The 20,807-nt window shown below is 35.6% G+C and overlaps 1 protein-coding gene and 1 long non-coding RNA gene across 5 annotated transcripts in view; one reads left to right on the top strand and one right to left on the bottom strand.

Moving 5' to 3' along the window:
• Positions 1–13,703, top strand: part of LOC117658913 (uncharacterized) — a 96,555-nt gene extending 82,852 nt beyond the window's left edge. The window contains exon 3 of the long non-coding RNA XR_015732524.1: positions 13,578–13,703. This is a non-coding gene — a long non-coding RNA (uncharacterized LOC117658913). The remainder of the gene's footprint in view (positions 1–13,577) is intronic.
• The window catches only part of CACNA1A (calcium voltage-gated channel subunit alpha1 A), a 360,780-nt gene that overhangs the window by 112,383 nt on the left and 227,590 nt on the right, over positions 1–20,807 (bottom strand). For all 4 annotated transcript variants that reach the window (XM_087887342.1, XM_087887339.1, XM_087887340.1 and 1 more), the window contains 3 exons: positions 19,871–20,000; positions 15,720–15,779; positions 14,884–14,990 (listed from right to left, as the gene is read on the bottom strand). In XM_087887342.1, the coding sequence (XP_087743468.1) occupies positions 14,884–14,990; positions 15,720–15,779; positions 19,871–20,000 (297 nt within the window). The remainder of the gene's footprint in view (positions 1–14,883; positions 14,991–15,719; positions 15,780–19,870; positions 20,001–20,807) is intronic.

The raw sequence follows: 20,807 nt of genomic DNA, 5'->3' as shown, positions 1-20,807 counted from the left end.
AAGTTACAGTAAACAACTCTAGTAGTGAGATTAATCTTTCTCTTGTAATCTTCGAGATTCTAACTCCTGTTTCTCTTATTTAACCATCGATAGAACAGATCCCATACCTCAAAATATTCAGTGTCTTCCTTTTCTTTAATTTCAAATGTTAGTTTATTCATTTCTGCACATTCTAAAATTTTTGTTACTATCTTTTCTTCTGTGGGGATCTTCTCACCCTTCCAATGTTGTGCGAACACAATTCTGGCTGCTGTTAACACATGTATTATTAAGTATGCATTTCTTTTACTGTATTTGTCTGGTATGATGTCCAACAGAAATATTTCCGGTTTTAAATCTATATGTTCCTTTATCATTTTTTCTAGCCAGGTGTGTACTTTAGTTCAGTATTTTTTTGCTTTTGAACATGTCCACCACACATGCCCAGATTTGGTTGCACTTCCAGCGCTTGGCAGACATAAATATTCTGGCTAAGCTGGTGGGAAGTGCCATTTATAAAACATTTTGTATACATTTTCTTTATATGCAGTGGACAATGTCAATGTATAGTTTCTGTCCCACAACTTTTGCCATTTGTCCAATTCTATGGAATACCCAAAATTTTTAGCCCATGCTATCATAGTTTCTTTTACTTGCTCCTCTTCCATTCTAATAGTCAATAAATAATTATATAATTTTTTTAATCAGTTTGTCCTCTGGTCCTGTTAAAATTTGATCCATTTCTGTTGGTTCTTTATAAAAACTATATGTTTTGGCATTTTTATGGTATCTATATTGCATCTAAATTTATCCCTTGGTTATTCAATTCCTGTTTGTTTTTCAATTCCCCCTTCTCATTTAAAATAACTTTGTATCTTACCATTTTTCCCATGTCCATCACATTTGGGTATGTTAGTCCCTCCATCGTGGAGAGCCAGACTGGGATTTTCAAGTAGTGTTTTTCCTTGATTTTTGCCCTTACTCCAGAGTAGGGCATTTCTAATGTAGTGTCCCAGAAAGTATTTATGTGCTTTATATTTCTCATACCATAGAAAGGCATGCCACCCCGGTTGTAAGTCTTGTCCCTCCAGTACAAGTATTCATCTATGTCTCAGAGTTATCCATTCTTTTAGCCAGGTGAGGGCAGCTGCTTGATAGTATAGTTCCCAGTTTGGCAAGCCAAAACCTCTTCTATTGATAGAGTCTTGCATTAATTTCAACCTAATTCTTGCCTTTCTGCCTTGCCATATAAATTTGGTTACCGTTCCATTTAATTCCTCGAAATATTTCCTTTCTAGCTTTATTGGAATTGTTTGGAACAAGTACAACAGTCTCGGTAAGATATTCATTTTGATGGTGGCTATTCTTCCTAACAGTGATAATTGCATGTTTTCCCACTTTTCCAGATCCAATTTAATTTGCTGTGTTAATTTTAAGTAATTGTCTTCTTTTATAGTTACACATCTCGCTGATAGATGTATTCCCAAATATTTTACTTTTTTAACTATTTGAATATCTATCTTTTCCATTAAATCTTTTTTCTGTTCCTTGTGTAAGATTTTTAACTTAAGATTTTAGTTTTCTCTTTGTTTATTTTCAATCCTGCAACATCATCATAGTCTTCTATTTTCTTTAATAGTTTGGGTCCCATTTCTTGTGGTTCTTCTATAATAAACACCAAATCATCTGCAAAAGCTTGTAGTTTGTATTGGTCTTTTTTATCGCCATGCCTTTTATTTCTATATCTTGGCGGATGTTTCTATTTAATACTTCCAGAATAAATAATAAGGGGGAGAAAGGGCATCCTTATCTTGTGACTCTTTTAATATTAATATTCTCTGTTATGTCCCCATTCACAAACACTTTTGCAGTCTGTTTTGTGTATATTGCCTTGATCATATTGGTGAATTTTCTCCCAAATTCCATATATTTTAGCTGCAGTATCATCAGTCGCCATTTTACATTGTCGAATGCTTTCTATGCGTCAAGAAACATTAGTGCCATTTGTTTTTCTGGGTGTGCTTCATAATATTCCAATGTGTTCAGAATTATTATCATGTTATTTTTGATTTGTCTATTTGGCAGGAAACCATTCTGGGCCAAATGTATAAATTCATCCGGAAATCTCTTCAATCTTTCAGCTGTTATTGATGTATAAATTTTATAGTTCACATTTAAAAGTGAGGTGGGTTTATAGTTTTTAATCTGTGATAAATCTGCGTCTTCTTTTGGTATGATGGTGATATTTGCTTCCATCCAGGATTTGGTATCTTAGCTTTTAGTAAGACTTTATTGTAAACTTCCAGTAGTCTCAGTCCCAGGGGGTCTTGTAATTGTTTATAGAATTCTGTCACTAAGCCATCTGGTCCTGGAGTTTTATTATTCTTCTGTCTCTTAATTGCCTCTGTTAATTCAAACATTGTTATCCTTTCATTTAGTGTAGATCTTATTTCTTCAGGGACTTTAGGTAACCCGGCCTCCTCTAGATATTGTTTTATCCTCTGATAGTTCCTCTTGATCATACAGATTTTCATATTAGTTCTGGATTATTATTATTATTTTGCTGTTATTTTGATGTTGTAATGTACCTTTCTCGTCTATCAAGCTTTGTATCTGTTTTTTTTCTTTTTCTTTTTTTAATTTATATGGCAACCACCTGGTTTATTGGCATTTTTGAAAAAGTTTGTTTTTATACTCTTAATTTTGCGTGCTAATTCTTCTTTTTCAAGTAAGGTCAGTTTGTGTTTTATTTATTTCCATTTGGTATTTGAGCTTCTTTTGTTGTGGTTTTTTTCTGCAATTCCAGTTCCAATCTGTTGCATTTTCCCTCCAGTGTTTTTTTGATGTTGTTTCTTTTCTTTATTTTTACCTCCTGTATAAGAAATAGCTAGCCGACAGAAGTATGCCTTCTCTGTGTCCCATACGTTTTGTAGTGAGGTCTCTTCCTTTCTATTTTATTTGAAGAAGAATGTCATTTCTTTTTCTATTGTTTGTATGAATTCCTTGTCTTTTAATATGAATTGATTCAACATCCATCTTTTTTCTTGTATCCTTTCCATTTATTCCTGACTGAATTGTGGTTTGCCCATATATAATATATTGGTTCTATTTCTATTTCCTGTATATTGGTACTTAGTTCTGGTGTCATCCACGCTATGTCTATCCTTGACCAGGATTGATGGCTATTCGAGTAGTATGTATATTGATTTTTCTCTGGGTTTCTTTCTCTCCATATATCTTGGATGTTCATTTCCTCCACCAGTTTAAAGAAAGATTTTGGTAAAATTCTGTAATCTAGCTTTACATCTGTGATTGCATTAAAATCTCCTATTAAGCAAATGTTTTCATAGTCCAATTCTGCAATTTTCTCCTGGAGTTTCCTTCTTGCTTGTTGTTTGGTGCATAAATTACTTTCAAAAGTACCTGTTTGTGGTTTATTGTTACTTCCACCATTAGTATTCTCACTTCTTTGTCTGTGTATATAGATTTGGCTTTTATTGTTTCTTTGATGTATAAGATCACCCCCCTTTTCTTTTATTGTGCCAGCGAGAAGTACAGTTTCCCAATTTTGGGGTACTCTTATTATTTCTTTCATAAATCTTACGTGTACCTCCCTTGGGAGTTTGTTCTTTTTAGCATAGCAAGCGTAGATTCTGAACACTTTGTCTATCTCTGCCCTCATCTCATGTATTGTTATTTGTAATGTTTGAGCCAAGAGGTCTACCATCAATTCAGCTATGTTTTCTTCTTTTCCTTCCTCAATATTCTGAAAGTCAAGAAGTGTTCAGCCTTTTCCATTTGCAACTGGATTACTGTTCCTTCAAGTTCTTTATTGGCCTGTGTTAATGTCTGATTCATTTCCTCTGTTTTTTTTCCTGCTTGTTCTGATTTTTCTTCAATTATTTTAATATTTTATTCTTTTTTGGTTAACATTTGTTGAAAAGTCCTCAGTTTTTCATCCATACTTTGAATTTTTCCCTTGATCTCTCCCATCTCAGTTCTCATCCCACTATTTCAGTCCTTATTTCAGTATGGTTCTTAGTTATGACCTCTTGTAACGATTAGAACAATGTTTGCATATCTTTTTGAATTGTATTCATTTTTTCCTGTTGAATTAAGCTTTCTATTGACCTTTGATTTGAAGGGCTTGACGTTGCAGATGATGGGGCAGATGATGGGGCAGATGATGGTGCCAATCCATTCCCCCCCTAATTTAGATAGGTTTGAATTTGACATTTTGAACTTTATCAATATATCAGCAACTTTATATAAAGTGCCCCACGACCCTTCAAATTTCTCCCAGATTCTCCACTCCCTCTTCATTCCCTTTTTGATATTAACCAGTAATGCTCTTTCACCTACAATTTTTCCCTTTCAATCCTCAACTAATTTCACTATCTTTTAACTTTAGTCTTAACTCTAAATTCCACACAGATTATGTCTAAAATGTCCAAATAGTCCCTTGAAGCTCCTTCTTGAATCACTTATTCTTTTTATTGGAAATGATATTTGTAATCCGCAAGGCCCACAAAAAAAGAAAAGAAAAAGACCCCCAGTAGTTATACATCTCCTCTGTTCAGCAGTTCAAAAAGTCTCCAATTAGCTTCAAGTTAAATCCACATTTCAGTCTGTCCAACATATTTATAATCCACAAAGAGTCAGATGATCTCAAGGACAAATTTCTATGTCTTCCCCATCTGTTTCTAAGTATCCAGTGAAAGCAGTTTGCAGATGTTAATTCCACAAGGCAACACCCTATTAGTCTTTTCAGCTCAGTTCAGTTCCAAGGAACCCAAGCCTTTTGTATTGCATCAGACTGTTCAAAATCTTCTCCCTGTGCTTGACCGGTTCTACCAGCAGTTGGCGTCCTTACTCTCTTTCTCCACTTTCACCCGAATCCACTTCAAACATTCACTTCTGCAAAGTTCTTTTGGATTACAATATATACTAAGTATCAAAAAGTATCTTAAATATCCAAAAAATTATCAAGATGTCCACAAGAAAGCCACCTGGAACTCCAACCCGTTAAGTATCTATTTTTACCAAATGCTTTCTTCTCCTTCACTCAGGTCTATCAGCAGCTCATGTATTTAGTTGCTGCCATTCCAGAGTGGTGAATAAAGACCACCTCCTCTCTTTTAGAGTCTTGTTCTCAGAAAGATGTTAATTTCTGGGATAAACTCCTCAACAGGAGTTGGAAATTAAGAGTAGCTTACCCAGATCACACACGCTATTTTCCGCTCGTCTCCTTTATTGCTCTTTCATCGGAGCTGTCAAAGCCTTGGTCTGGCCAGCTTAATGGCCATCTTTTCCCCCCGTCAGGATGAGAGGTTTTCCGGGATCAAACAGTGAGTTTGAAGACTCCCTGTGATCGGCAAAACTTCCCCCTCTGCCTCCGCCACCTCTCCAAGGTGGCTTGGGTCCAATTGGACCACCTGTTAGGTAGAATACGGCAGCTTAACACAGAGCTCTGTGAAAGCTCGCCATTCTTGCTGTTTACGTCAGCTCCACCCCCACCCTTTATCTCTAACATTTCTGATTAAAAATAAAATGGTGGCAAAGGGCAGCAACCAAATATATTTACTGTTTATCCCTTAGCTAATACTTACATTAATTTTTATTTGAAATATTATCTTAAATCCTTTTCTTGGAAAATTTTCACTAAATGGAGGGCAATTTCATAATTCCTTCATCACTAACCAGAAAATAAATCTTGATTGAGGAATGGTGTTCAATGGAAAAACTCTAAACTTCTAAGCATACTTAATAGAATAACTTTTACCAACTTGATATATTCCAAATGTCTTGAATTACTATACAAGTCCCATAAGGACTTTCCCATTTGCATTTAATTGTGTTACAAATATGTCGTGCCAACATTGTTCTCTGCCATGTTCCCATGCATGGAAATTTCAGGTATGGAATTCTTAGTGGCACCAGTGTTAAAGTAGTGTCCCCCCTCCCTCAATTCCAATACTGTTTAAAGGGAGAATCAAGGTATATAAAATTTGTAAAGCTTTCTTACTCATTACCTTGTAGGGAATTGAGATGACATGAAATGGGTCACCAAGCAATAGAAGCTAAGTTGGATTTAATGATGGGAACATTAAGTTTCATACTGGCATAGCTTTTGGCTGATTCAATGATAGGCAGAAAACACATAAATTAGCAAACGAGCCCTACATTCTAGAGGCAGCATGGGTGATTCGAGATTGTGAGAATTATACATGCACTGGGAAGGAAATAGGCTGGGGAAAGGTATACTTGAGATTGTCAAAACATAGTGAGTCTTATTTCCAAAAGAAATGTTAGAATCATAGGGCTGAAAGGGACTTTGGAGGTCTTCAAGTCTAACCCCTTGCTCAGGGCAGGAGTCTTATACTATCCCAGTCAAATAATTGTCCAGTCTGTTTTTGAAAACCTCCAGTGATGGAGCATCCACAATCCCAGGAGGCAAATGATTTCATTCTCACTGTTAGAAAATGTTCCCTTGCTTTTGATCTCTCTTTACCAAGCTTCTACCCATTATTTCTTCTCCTGTTACCTGATGCTTTTTTGTAACAGCCCTTCAAATACTAGTACATAGTTATCGTGTCCCTCCTAATTCTTTTCTTTGATAGATTAGATATACCTAGCTCCCTCAAGCATTTGTCGTACAATTTAGCTTCCAGGCCCTTTATTATTTTTGGTGTTCTTCTCTTCACATTTTCCAGAATTTCAACTTGTTTTTTATATTTTGGTGATCAGAACTGAATGCAGTATTTTAAGTGTGGTCTCACCAGCACAGGGTAGTCAACAGAGGGATAGCATCAAGACAACAAAAAGTAATAGTACTTCTTGTTGTCTTGATGCTATTCCTCTGTTGATACAGTCTAGGACTGCATTGGCTTATTTGGCAGCTGCAGCACGCTGATGCACACTTAAATGGGGTCCACTAGGGCATCTTGATCCCTCTGACAATTACTACTGTGAGATAAATATGAAAATATGGAATTATAATAAATATAAACAATGAATAATGAATATAAACAATAAATATGGAGAGATAAACTTCATGTTTTGTGTAGAACTATGGATAGAGTACTTTTGTACGTTCACCAATAATGATAGAAATACAACTTTTTCATGCAGCTCTGCCAGCTTTTTCTATCAAAATAATGTTTTTTCCCAAAACAGATTGTGATAGCATCATAGTTACAGGAGGAAGTTTTAAGCTTTTAGTAGCACAACTGAGGTTTACTGAGATTCTCAGCTCAAACCTGGAAAATAGCCATGAAAAGTGCTTTATTTCCAGAATAAAACCATTGAGGGATGGACAATAATATGAAGTATGATACAATACAATACACAATAGCATACAGAGTCAGGTGATAGCAACACAGCAGAAAATAATATAGATGCTCTTTCAGTTAACTGAAATGGACTGACTGACTAAAAAAAAGCAATTTCTCACAGTTGATAAATTCTGATGAAGTTGGGGAGAGTTAAGACAGAAAAATAACCATATCCACAGTGATCAAGGGAGCATGAAGGAAAAGATGTTTTAAAAAGGTAAGATAAGGAAAGGTAATTTATTCTTTCACATTTAAACATATTTGACCACTCTTCCAAGTTTGCAGATCTCAGAAGATAACATGAAAATAAGATCTATTTCCATTTACATGTTGTTGAGCCTCACATTACTGATCAACCAATTCCATTTCTGTAATCTCCAACTCTACACACTGGGTAGCTGATTCACTTCTGCTGCTTTTGAAATAGAAACATTACAGATTACCAAAAGAAATGTAAATTTCTTGCAGACTGGATTCATAGCTCACCTTCTTTTATCCAGGAAATATTAGGAGTCAAGTTTTACTATGCTATGAGCAAAATAAGCTACTGCTTATGATTCAAAACAAATCATGAAGCTATTCCATCCTATTAATTTCATAATAAGAAAAAATAGAAGAAGCAGTGGGAAAACAAGGAGGAATAAAAATATCAGTTGCCAGTTTTACCCACTCCATGAATGACAAACTGATTATAGAAAAACAACTTACTTGGAAGTACCTTAAATTAAAAAGAAGGAATATTTATGGGAGTTTGTTAGAATCAACTGAATTCTCACCACACATAACATTAAATAGGTAATAACTGCAAGAGCATCCATTCCCTTACAAACTTACTGGAGCTTACTCATTACACAAACTTTGGACAGCATCTGACTCACAATTCTTCCGCTTAGGGCTGTTCTACAGCTGAGCCAACAAATATGCTAATTGTAGAATGTTCTGTTCCAAGTGCCTTCTGCTGCATCTCTGTTAATCCATCATGAAGCAAATAGAACCTAAAATTTGTCATAGGGACTACACAACTAGGGAAGCCTTGCTTAAAAGATGTGATCAACATCAGCATTTCAGAGTAACAGAAAATCACAACTTTTTTCATCTTAACCATTTCTTGCCATTCCATTTTTAGACCATTCCCTGCACCTAGCATCTTTTTGAATTGAAATTCCATTTCTACTGTATTGTAAATTAACCACCACTTCAATTTATTCTTGCTTAAAAGCAATAGGGTTATTTTGGATTAATCTATAGAAACTCTGAAATAGTATAAATCAAGCTGTCTGTTAAATGGGTTTCAATTGTATTGTTTCTTATGAAAATAGAACGGTAAAAGGGGTTCCATCCAAAAGCCTTAGCTCATTTCTCCCAGGTGACTTTGGTGCTTCTATTTATATGCTGACCATGTTTACAAGTAGCACAGCTAGCTTTCTTGTCTAGCTAGCTATCTTTTAAATACCTTTGGCAAGTGTGGGTAAAACAGTTGTCTTCCTTGCCCTGGCAATCCCATTGGCTTACTAGGATAAAATTTTTAAGAATGTTAGCTATATTTTACCAGATTTCAGCTTGGTGTAAAATTTTAACCCATATACTATGATTTAGCAATAATGTTAGGTTGAATCATATTAAAATAATGTACCCAAAGTATGACTGGTTTTCCAAAGTTAGTGCTACTGTGAGGTAAATGGAATGCCCTCTAGTGTAAGGTGACCAGACGTCCCGCTTTTGGCGGGACAGTCCCGCTTTTGAGCAATTTGTCCCGCGGCGTTTCAAAAAAGTCCCGATTTTTCTTGAGCCCCAGCTGATGGCTAGAAGAAAAAAAAACTGTTTAAACTCTTGCCCGGGGCTTCAAAGGGCCGCCCTACAGGCAATCAGTGTAAAGCAGTTTTTTTTCCCCCTAGCTAAGCTTCAGAAACGAAACCGAAACCAGGATCTTTGGTGCAGCGTGACAAAATGAGGCAGAGAGAGATTTATTTTTATTTTTATTTTTCCTCCCCCAAAAAGGTAGGTGAAAAACTGCAAACAATGGGAAATTTAGGAGGAGAGTTCAAGATTTTAAAACACAAAGGAAAAAAAGCTGTATTTAACTAGGGAATTGTAATAATTGAGATACTATTAATTGTATATTGTGTTGAAAGCAGAAATGGTTAAGTTGTGGTTCGGAGGAATATATGGGAGAAATTATTTGGTTTATTATTATTGGTAAATATAATTAATTGATTTGTAAGTAATTGGATTGCATGGAAATAATTGGAATATTCATGTTCATATTGATTAATATACAAAAAAGATAGTTTTATAACTAATTGATTTATATTAAAATGTTGAATTTGTATTAAACAACTGTATTACATAATTACATAATTAAACAATGTGAGGATGGATATAAAAATAGATGACAATGGGAAGGGGTATAATATAGAATAGAAGGGAAAAATTGAATTTGATTAAGATTAGAGATGAGGATGAAGGGTAATGGTTTTTTTAAAAAATAGATGAGGAATAAATATGGCAAAAAGGAAATATAGAAATTGTAAATTTAATTGAAATGACTAAATGCTGTTTAAATTTGTGAACCAGCCAAATATTCTGTTCAAAGAAAATACATTGTATGTTTGTATGTGTGTTTCTAATTATTGCTATTTATTCATATTTGTTCTCTTTTATTCTTTAAAGTTTAACAATTCATTCTTTATCTTAATATCTTTATATTTGCTTGGGGTTGGCTTTCTTCCCTTTCATCTTTTTTATTGTACAGCAATCTTTCTCCTCAAACCTACCACCTCTCTCTTTTCTTTCCTTCTTACTTTCTCTTCCCCCCACCCTCTTTTTCTCCTCCCTACTTCCTCTTTCTTTCTCCTTCTCCTCCTCTCTTCCTCCCTCTCTTACCCTCACTCCTACTCTAATTTCCATTCCTTCATCCCTCTCTATTGCTGTAATCCTTTAATGCATATGGACTACTCAGAGGGCTGAAAAAGTTATTTTTGACTGGTCCTCACACTTTTGACCAGTCCTCGAACTTATGACTGTCCTCACATTTTACATTTTTGCCCTATCTTGTCATCATGGTGAAGAGAAGCAGTTGTGAAATGAGTGACATGGTTGTTAAGAATGCTGCATGGGCATAAATGTGAGGATGGTCATAAGTGTGAGGACCAGTCAAAAGTGCGAGGACCTGTCAGAAATGACTTTTTTCAGCCCTCTGGTTAGTCCTTTTGTGCATATGGACTACTCAGAGGGCTGAAAAAGTTATTTTTGACTGGTCCTCACACTTTTGACCAGTCCTCGAACTTACGACTGTCCTCACATTTTACATTTTTGCCCTATCTTGTCACCTTGTTGAAGAGAAGCAGTTGTGAAATGAGTGACATGGCTGTTAAGAATGCTGCACGGGCATAAATGTGAGGATGGTCATAAGTGTGAGGACCAGTCAAAAGTGTGAGGACCTGTCAGAAATGACTTTTCAGCCCTCTGAGTAGTCCCTATACACATAGCCATGGCCACCCGGTCACATGACCAGGTAGCCACGCCCACCCAGTCACATGGCCTCCAAGCCACGCCCACACAATAAGCCACGCCCACAATGGTGTCCTTCTTACCAATGTTAAAATCTGTTCACCTTACCCTATAGACATAGCCATGGCCACCCGGTCACATGACCAGCTAGCCACGCCCACCCAGTCACATGACCAGCTAGCCACGCCCACAAAATAAGCCACGCCCACAATGTCCCTCTTTACCAATGTTAAAATCTGGTCACCTTACTCTAGTGCCCATATTGAATAGCCCTAGATATTTTCTAGTGCAGGGTATTATAAAAACTTCATGGAGGAAAAGCAAGTATCTTCTGATCAAATCCATCAAGATAGCATCAGCTTTCTTCTACCAGCTCTGATAGATTGAGATAGCATATTGGGCAAAAGTGAACTAAAAGCTGCATTACACTAGCTCCAATTGCAGTCAATAGTGAGACATATTTTATCATTTATCCAAAGGCTCAGATTTTGCTCCTACTAGGGGGAGATGTCATGTTGAGTGTATAAAAATACAAGACTGGCTGCTTCATTGCAGGAAAAGTCTATGTGGGCAGAATCTACAGGACTGACGACATACATGTACACAAAACAAGGATGCTAGAGAATGACTGGATTGCCTACTTCAGTGCCACAACTACATGCTATGAAAGAAGATATTTCTCTGTGATCAGATCTGTCTTAATATCAGACCATAGATCATTCCTTAAGTTCCGCAGAGCCCATCAAGAAGAATTCAGAATTCAGGCTCTTGTAAGTAGTAGCCAAACGTATCTACTGAGCAAAATCTTTTCACCATCTACTGGACAATACTAGAGATACTCTTGTAGCACAAATGCAGCAAACTACTCTGCCAAAGTCTAGGCAAGGTAGGTGATCTTGCAAATATGCTGTTTGAACCCCCCCCCTCTCTCTCTCACACACACACACACCACACACATATGACATTTACTATAATATGAAAGCACTTGAAAATGAAATAGAACGATCAGGTAGGGTAAAAAGTAAGACAAATATTTCAGCCAAAATGCTGACTACATCAATCCAGTCAATTTCTGGACTTCTGGATCATCTTTTACTCTTATGCTATGCTGTTAAAAAGGAAAATAAATAGGAATAAACAGATATGTACGTATTTTATCTTCTAAGGTAATGTAAAAACTTGGAGAACAATTAAATAATCAATATTAAAAAAAGGAAAAGCAAACTCTGGGCAAAATCTCTTTTTTTCTAAATATTGCAATGAAGAACATATAGACCTTGACCTGATGAGATAATCTTATTCAAACCTTATTGCATTTCCCTTCTCTTTGCTTGCCTTTTCTATCTTTCGTGGTCATTAAAGTGCAAACTGTAAACTACTCAACAGTTGTATGTTTAAAATGACATTTATCTCTAAAGATCTACCTTCTGATTTTACAATTTGGTTCAGATGCATTAACACCTAAAACTCCTGAATTACTATCAACAGTGAAATGTTTTCATTATTATAGATCCATAGTATTTCATTGAATAATATTAAGATTCATGATAGTTCCTTCAAATAATTTTATATTCTATGTTGGAAGGATAACATGTTAGACGAAACAGTAAATCATATGGTGTATGTTTTCCACCATTGTTCTGTTTTAGTTTACCACCTAGTATGAAGTTGTTTTATAATGCTGGTTAAAATATTATGATGTAAATATAGCTTATTCTAAATCATACACCAACATTTTGGAATTGATCAACACTGTATGTATAAAGCAATGAATTCATTGGACATGGAGCATAGCAAATCCATTATGGATTTACAGTTTTAGACTGATGTCATGTATTCTCGGTCTGCTTATGAATTGTTTTTTTAATGATACAATAGAAAGACCGATCCGTAAATTTTCACATGATCATGTAATATTTTATTTAAAAATTGGAATAGAATATGTTTAATTTTTTTAGTATCTTTAAAAAATTTAGTCGGTCTTTTTCTTTTAAATACTAAAACAATATTCTTTTTTTAAAAAATACCATATACTTTGAGAATTATGAATAAAAAGCTGTTAGACAAGCCTTCCCAACTTGGTATTTTTAGTTAGTGCAGTTTGTAGGCCTTCCTGGGCAACACATGTTCAGGGCATGAGACTGGGGACAATTGTGTGAGATAATGCTTTCAGTTTCTATTCTAAATTGGTCCAAGCTTCTCAAAATTGTTTCTATAGAGGAAAGAAAATGGTGCTAATTTGTCCTCTAGAATTAGTCACTAAGGGAGCAATTACAGATTCAGTTAATGTCAAAGATATACCTTCAGAACCAGCAGTATAATTTACACACAGCATTTTCCATCTCTAGTGTTCATATTCGCCATAGTGCCCTTGCATATTTTTCTTTTTGGCTTCCATTGTTTGGCAAAATAAATAAGGAACTAGGGCCAGGTTATAAGGCTTCTAATGAACTTGTGGTAATGCAGAGAAAATAATAGGCTTGCTGAAACTGTTACTTATTTAATTTTTTAATTTCTGTCATGGTATTCTGTATACTATATTTTCTTATTACCAGAAGATTCTTGGTTATAATCTATTTATTGGAAAACTTTAGACTAAATCTTCTATACCTAAAGTATAATGCCAGTTTTAAGACACACCCTGTAATCTGATGAGAGAAGTTAAATATCAAATGAAAACTTCCTAGCTGCTTTAGTGGGACCTAGAATAACCTAAATTTTGTAATAAATATTAACTATTGTATTTACTGAAAGGGTGCAGTGGCTCAGGGCGATGGCTCAGTTGGCAGCCTGTGTTCAAGACCAGAGTACTGCACAACAGGATGAGTTCCGGTTACTGCCCCAGCTCCTGCCCACCTAGCACTTCGAAAGCACGCAAATGTGAGTAGAAAAATAGGTACTGCTTCAGTGGGAAGTTAACAGCATTTTGTGCGCCTTTGGCATATAGTCATGCTGGCCAGTGGTGGGTTTCAAATTTTTTTACTACCAGTTCTGTGGGTGTGGCTTGGTGGGTGTGGCAGGGGAAGGATACTGTAAAATCTCCATTCCCACCCCAATCCAGGGGAAGGTTACTGCAAAATCCCCATTTCCTCCCGATCAACTGGGGCTCAGGAGGCAGAGAATAGATGGGGGCAGGGCCAGTCAGAGGTGGTATTTACTGGTTCTCTGAACTACTCAAAATTTCTGCTACCGGTTTTCCAGAACTGGTCAGAACCTGATGAAACCCACCACAAAAAATGTCTTTGGCCAACAGTCAAGAAACAGAAATAAGCACCACTCCCTTGAGTCGAACATGACTGGACAGGAAAACCTTTATCTTTATTGTATTTACTAGCTAGTAGTTAAGGTCAATGAGCTTGATGGTGCTGACTGGAATTTTTTTTAAAAAATTCGTTGATATACCAAGAGCATTGATTTCTCACATTATTTTCTTGATGATTATCACAATGAAGACAATTACAACCGTTGTTATTAGTTTGATGATGGATTGTGAGAAATTGTGAGAAAACAAACATACTCTAAATGTAACATTCATAAATTACAAGTTGGTTCTATATTTGACAAACTATTTCCACCGATCTGAAAAGAAAGTAGCAGAACTCTCTCTATAAATAGATCAACTCTTAGTTTTCACTCTGGATATCTATCTCGTGAATCTTTGGCACTGTAATCACAGAAAGCAGTATCACAACATATTTACTGAACAGAATATAGGAACTTATTGTGACAGCTAGGGTGCCTCAAACATTTGCAGAGTCGACTGTTTTGCTAACAGTCTATCAGGAAAAAGTTCCACATGCAAGGACTGTCCCAAGCCAAATGGGAGGGGAATACAAAGCTGAGTATTCATGCTCTATATGACTTAAGCTGGCATTGGAAGAGGGAACGTGATGAGGAAAAACAAGTCATATAAATGTTGAAAATTATAAACAATCCATCATGCATCAAACTTCAACAAGAAAATCTTCCAGTTGAAGGAGAAGCAGCTATGCTTGTTAAAAAAATATCAGAAAAAGAAAGCAAGCACTATAACCCTAGAGAGCTAGCCTAAGAAACTTACGTGAAGGCAAATGCCACCAATGCTCCACTGACCACAATAAAATCCAAGATGTTCCACAGATCCCGAAAATAAGAGCCCCGATGAAGGATCAGTCCTAAGTCAATCATCTGCAAAAACCAGACAAAGTAAAGAAATGCAGGTTTCCAAATCAGTACATATGAGTTTGATTAACTGCAGCCCTGAAATGTTCATTCTGAACATTAATCTAATAGAACCCACTTTGCAAAAGAGGAGAAGAGCCTAAAAATGAACTTTCTCGCAAGAAAATAAAAATACTAAGGATAAATTACAATACGTATGCACAGGGCAAATAATAATAACATCTAGTTCAGAGATCGAAGTTTGACTTAAAGGATTTTTGAATACATGAATTGGTATACTTGAGAATTGGTATGCTAGAATATAAGAATTTAATTACTATTGTTGGTTTCCTGGATACTTAATGTTCACAGTCATCATATTCTCTCCCATGTATTTTATGATGTTGGTGCTTCAAAATGGCATTTGAAGAGAAATGAATCTGTCTAGGATTTATGATTACTTCTCTTAAACTCTGTCACATAGGAGCTATTATCCCACATTACAATCAGAATCAATATCATGCTATGAAAATATTCTTGAAGACCTGTGCTCATTTTTGTGCTGCTACATGTATTACTATAATAATCTGGAAAATAGCCTTTAAATTCAGAGTTATTTCAAAGACTATTGTAAAAAATACATACTGGTACAGTATTTCATGATATATTGACTCTCCCCTTATTATGTTGGAAATGTTCTGTCATATGATAATAATTTAGCATGCACTGGAAAAAAAATCAAGAAAGTTTACTAACCTTAACAACCATTTCAAAGGTGAAGACACCTGTGAAGACATAATCAAAGTAACGAAGAACCTATAGGAAGGAGAGAAAATAATAAAAATATACAGTTCAAGACTTGCTAACTCCTTTGAAATAAATGAGCCTAACTGATCTTGCAATTAAATCAGTGTGAAGTAAGCAAGTCTTGAGGAGGCATTCGAAAGTTTCAGGCAGCAAAGACCCCCACACATAATCAGAATCTCTGAAACAACAAATCAGTTTAGCTGTACTTTGGTCAGGAAGGATTTGTTTCCTTGTACAATATGAACTAACCTCTGCAATCATGGTGGAAAATATGAAGATGGTGAGTGGGGAAAAATAGTTTTAAAATAAGAACTTTCCCACATGGCTTCTAGCTCCAAATACATGTAAACAGCACATTTACAGCATTGAGGGGCACTTAGTCGCTATCCTCAGCTTTCCCTTCTTGAGTTGACTAGCATATCCTTCAGCTGGAGGGAATACTAAAAATAATTTTTTGCAAAGATGATTGTATTTGGGGAGCAGCAAAGCCCGTCCTCAGTATCAGTGCAGAGGAATTAGGTGTGAGTGTGGCAAAGGGTAACAGTGCCAGGCTATCTGGCAGAAGGGGAGAAACTGCATAAGGTGAGAACTAGTCTTCTCTCGCAGCTCCAGAGGAAATACTGCAAATTGTTTTCATGACATTCTCCTAGGAGTAGGAGTCAAGCTGATAGCTGTTAGTCTCATGTGAGCTCACAATATTATGGAGACATAGGGAAGAGGAGTGACCTGAGATAACTGCCATTTCCACATGTGGAAAAGTTCTTAGGTTTAATCAGAATCAGGATTGAAAATGTTAAGAGGGACCATCTTTAAAGGAAAAAAGAATAATTCTCTATTGATAAAAATAAACAAAGTAGTAAATAATAATAAAAACTAAGAAAAGAATCTCTCCTTATAAATTTGTGATACCCACATTGTAAGAAACAACATCATTTTTCCTGTAAGAAATCAGACAAATGAACTGAATTTTTATTAGTCACATGGGGCAACATATTACATTGAAAATAAATGTTCCTTGCTTTATTGAAGAGCAACATGTGTATATGTGTGTGTGTGTGTGTGTGTGTGCATGTGCACACATATGCGTATACACACACACCTCTTTCTAAAAGACAACAGTTGTCCTACATTAATATAGCGATTTGAATTAAATGTTCAATTTAATTCAGTGAATTAAAGTTATGTTGTAAGGAAATTGTGAATCCTATCATACATACTAAAAAAAGGATAAGCAGCACATTATTGATGTACGCCTTTAAAGCCTTACGAAAGTATTAAATTTTATACTATACTTTGATTCAACAGCTGTTTTTCCTTACATTAGTGCTGAATTTTACACTGTATGTTGATTTAATATTTCAGGAGCCATGGTGGTATTGTAGTTACAATGCAGTATTGCAAGCTAACTCTTTCCACAACCAGGACATCGCTACTGACTGGTTCAAAGCTGACTCAGCCTTCCATCCTTCCGAGGTCGATAAAATGAGGACCCAGAGTGTTACAATATGTTGACATTGTAAACTGCTCAGACAGCTCTATAAAGCACTATGGAGTGCTATATAAATCTAAGTGTTGTTGCTGTTGCTATCTCTTCAATTATAGCAGAGAATTATTATTTCTAAGTAGGACACTACATCTATTACTATCCCTTGATTTTTGAAGTTTCTAGGAAAAAGATGAATCTGAGGGGGGAAAGCAAGGTGATCTGTACATATGAAACTGATTTTAAATAAATCAACATTTATTGAGAAGGTCTGCGAAACAACAGCATAAAGTATATCAAATAAAGCATATAAAAACATTTCAATAGCAAATAAAATAAGGGCATGATAATCTTTAGGATGAAGTTAAAACTAACACGAACAGGTTGCTCCCACAACAAACAGCATCTATCTTTTTGCAAAACTGAAAGTTAATTTGCTGTTTAGTATAACTAAAATCTCTTGCAGTCAGTTTTAAGTTCACTCTGAATCTTGAACTGAGGCCTGATACTATTTCTTAAGGTTACAAGAATGTTTATGCAACACTGATCATTTATTACATACACATCTGCAAAGAGTGAAAGGAGAGACTTGAAAAAGAGAGACAACTAGAGGAAGGAATATTTCTTTTCCCCTATGGAAGGGAGCAGCAATTATCAAAAGCAATTGGGACATTTTAAAGATGAGAAGGAAACAGGAATTGCATGACATTGGCAGGAAAAGGTCTGCAAGAGTTTAAAAATCTCACTGGAACCAGTTCCAAAGGAGACGCATCAGGCTGAGCTACAGATAAGCAAACAGCTCAGCCAATCAAAATCCGAACATCCAAAATTAGCACTGAATGTAAGATTTTAATCCTTATTCTCCAATATTTTTAAAAACATATTTTCAAAATTAAATTCTTTTACGTTATTTAAAATATCAACGGTACAAATTTGTTTAGGGAAATGTTTTCGTTCAACCAATGGCTAAGTGCCATATTATACTGAGTACATAACGAGTATGCTAGACTATTATTTAAATTGCAAGTTTAAGGACTATTAAGCAAGAAAGCTTGGGCATACAGTTATCCATTTGATAGCAGTGGCAAAAAGGGCTGGGTTAGTTGCTTTGTTTACTTGTTCTCTCTGTCAAAATCACAGCCACTTTTCTGCTTTGGATGTGCAATTGTACTATACCATTGCCCTTTTCTGTCACCCAGAACCTTCTAATCTAGAGAGGGCTTAACTTTCCTAAGAGATGAATAATCTCCACCGTGTAATAATGTCACTGCTGTAATAATGTCACTCCATCTGGTTACCCTTGTTTTTTAGTTGGCGTATGGTTCCTGGATGTTTGAGTTGCTTTTTCCACATGCCAACATAAAGATTTCTTATTGCTGCCTAATGCAGAATGTCTGCTTCCTGCCCATCCCCCTACTGAGATGCTGTGCTAATTATTTCATTACTGTTTCCTTAGGGATATCTCACAAGACCTGTTCAGAAGTTCTTGAAAAAGAAAGTGCAGTGTAAGATGCTCAGAAGCCAGCCTCTGATTTATTGCTTTCTCTCCCTTTCCATCCATTGTCTCCTCTTTATCTATTTAAATTGAAGCACGACTTTTGAGCAAGAAAAATATGAAAAGAATTCAAGCTTTTACAGAATATATTCTATCAAGTATAGAATTAAACAATTTCAGCCTAATTTGCACTCAAGGAATACTCTAAAAAATCTAGGATATACATTGGGCATTTAAATATATTCCTGTATGAAGTAAGTCTTAGTAAATACATGAGAAAGAACCAAAAGGACCCATTGTAAAAATGAAACATCATGTAATTCAAAAGGATTTGAGAAAATTGTATTTTAACACCGATATAAATTACACTGGCAAGTTATTCTATCAATTTTATTTTACTAGAAATTTGCACAGATATAGAAAAGAACATGTGATATGATTTTCAGTTGTAGCTCTATTAACTCATTTGAACCCTATCTCTGAGTGATCAAGAATTACCTTGCACAGTGAAAGCCAAAATAATAATCTCGGATCTGTGATCTATATAGAAGATACCAGAATCCAAGTCAATTGGTCACAGGCATTTGATCTTAATAAGCTCCTACATGATCATGATTCTTATCTACAAGGAGCTTGGTTGCACATTATGTGATAAACATGACTTCACAAACAAAGTATTGCTATATCATGCAGAAATGAAGTTGATTCCCACCTCCCCAAAGAAATAAAGAAACTAAGAAATTAAAAGTCCCATCTCTCACCACAACATCTTGTTTGCTTCTTTGGTAAAACTCCTATGCAAGAAGGTGGGATATTCTTCAACTTTACTCTGGGTCAGTATCAGCAAACATAAATTTGAAATAAACTGCCGATGGTCCATCAGTATTGAGGAAAGACTAAACAAATATATTTAATTGCTTAAGAAGATTTAGTTTGGGTGGAGACTGCACCTTGCTGAGAATATTTAAAAATATACTTTGCTCCCTTTCACGTGCTGCAAATTTTAGGGCTACTAACTCTATTAATTTTAGTATTCCATGATTCATTTTCATGGCTCGGAAATAGGAGAACAGGAGCTGCAATTTATGTATGCTGCACCAATAGAGACAAAGGAGGACTTACATTATTACGAGGAGCACTCGGCTGTACAGGATCTTCAGCAGCCAATGCAATGCTGCTCATGGCAATCACCATCAGAATGCAGATCTCAAAGTAGCGCAGATTGACAATGTAGTGACAGAGACGCCGAAAACTAGCACAAATAGGCAAAGATGCATTAGGGAGCATCATGTGTGAAGCAGACATGTAGTTTTCTCTCACTGTGTCAGATAAAAAGACTGGGGCCATCAACACCACACACTAAATTTGGAAAGCAATCAGGGTAGCATATAGATATTTGTTAGTTACTATCTCATAAACTAAACCACTGCACGTTTTTGAAACCAATTTTAGATTACTCACATAACCTGAGTCACATTCTCAATACAAGCTAACGAGCTTGAACCCAACTCACATTTTGACAATCTAATCTATATCAGAATTATTTTTTAAAAATCAAATCACACACATAGCCTGTTGAATCAAGTATTTCACATAGACAATTTTAATCAAATGGCGTCAGGGTTGAACAACCCCGTTCTCTGAGTTTCTTCAGTCCTGAGATAACTTGCCTGTTGGTGAATAACTACAACGACAATAAGTTCTTTTATTATAAAAGACAATCTTTAATTTCAGAAAGTTGTCTTTCAGATTTATTTCATTTTTAATTTCCTTGGTTTTGCTCTTGACTTTTCTTTCATAAAGCAAAGTTCTAAACATAATTACTTTTTTTTATCCTTATGAACCTCTTTCAGGTTTGTCCCCTTTTCAGATCTGTCCTTTATTTTTTCCCAGAAAATATAACCATAACCAAAATTAAGTCACAATAAACCAGTTTTTCCTTTCTCCACTAGCCCTCTTGGGAACGGGGGTGGATGGGTATTGAAGGGGAAATCCTCATCCCATTCTGGATCTGGCTAAATAAAACCAAAACACAAATTTTGGGAGTCAATAACTCAGC

Source organism: Pantherophis guttatus, chromosome 2 (genome assembly GCF_059756535.1).
Source record: "Pantherophis guttatus breed Tessera chromosome 2, ASM5975653v1, whole genome shotgun sequence".
Classification (NCBI taxonomy): domain Eukaryota; kingdom Metazoa; phylum Chordata; class Lepidosauria; order Squamata; family Colubridae; genus Pantherophis; species Pantherophis guttatus.
This window is presented reverse-complemented; position numbering and strand designations above follow the sequence as displayed.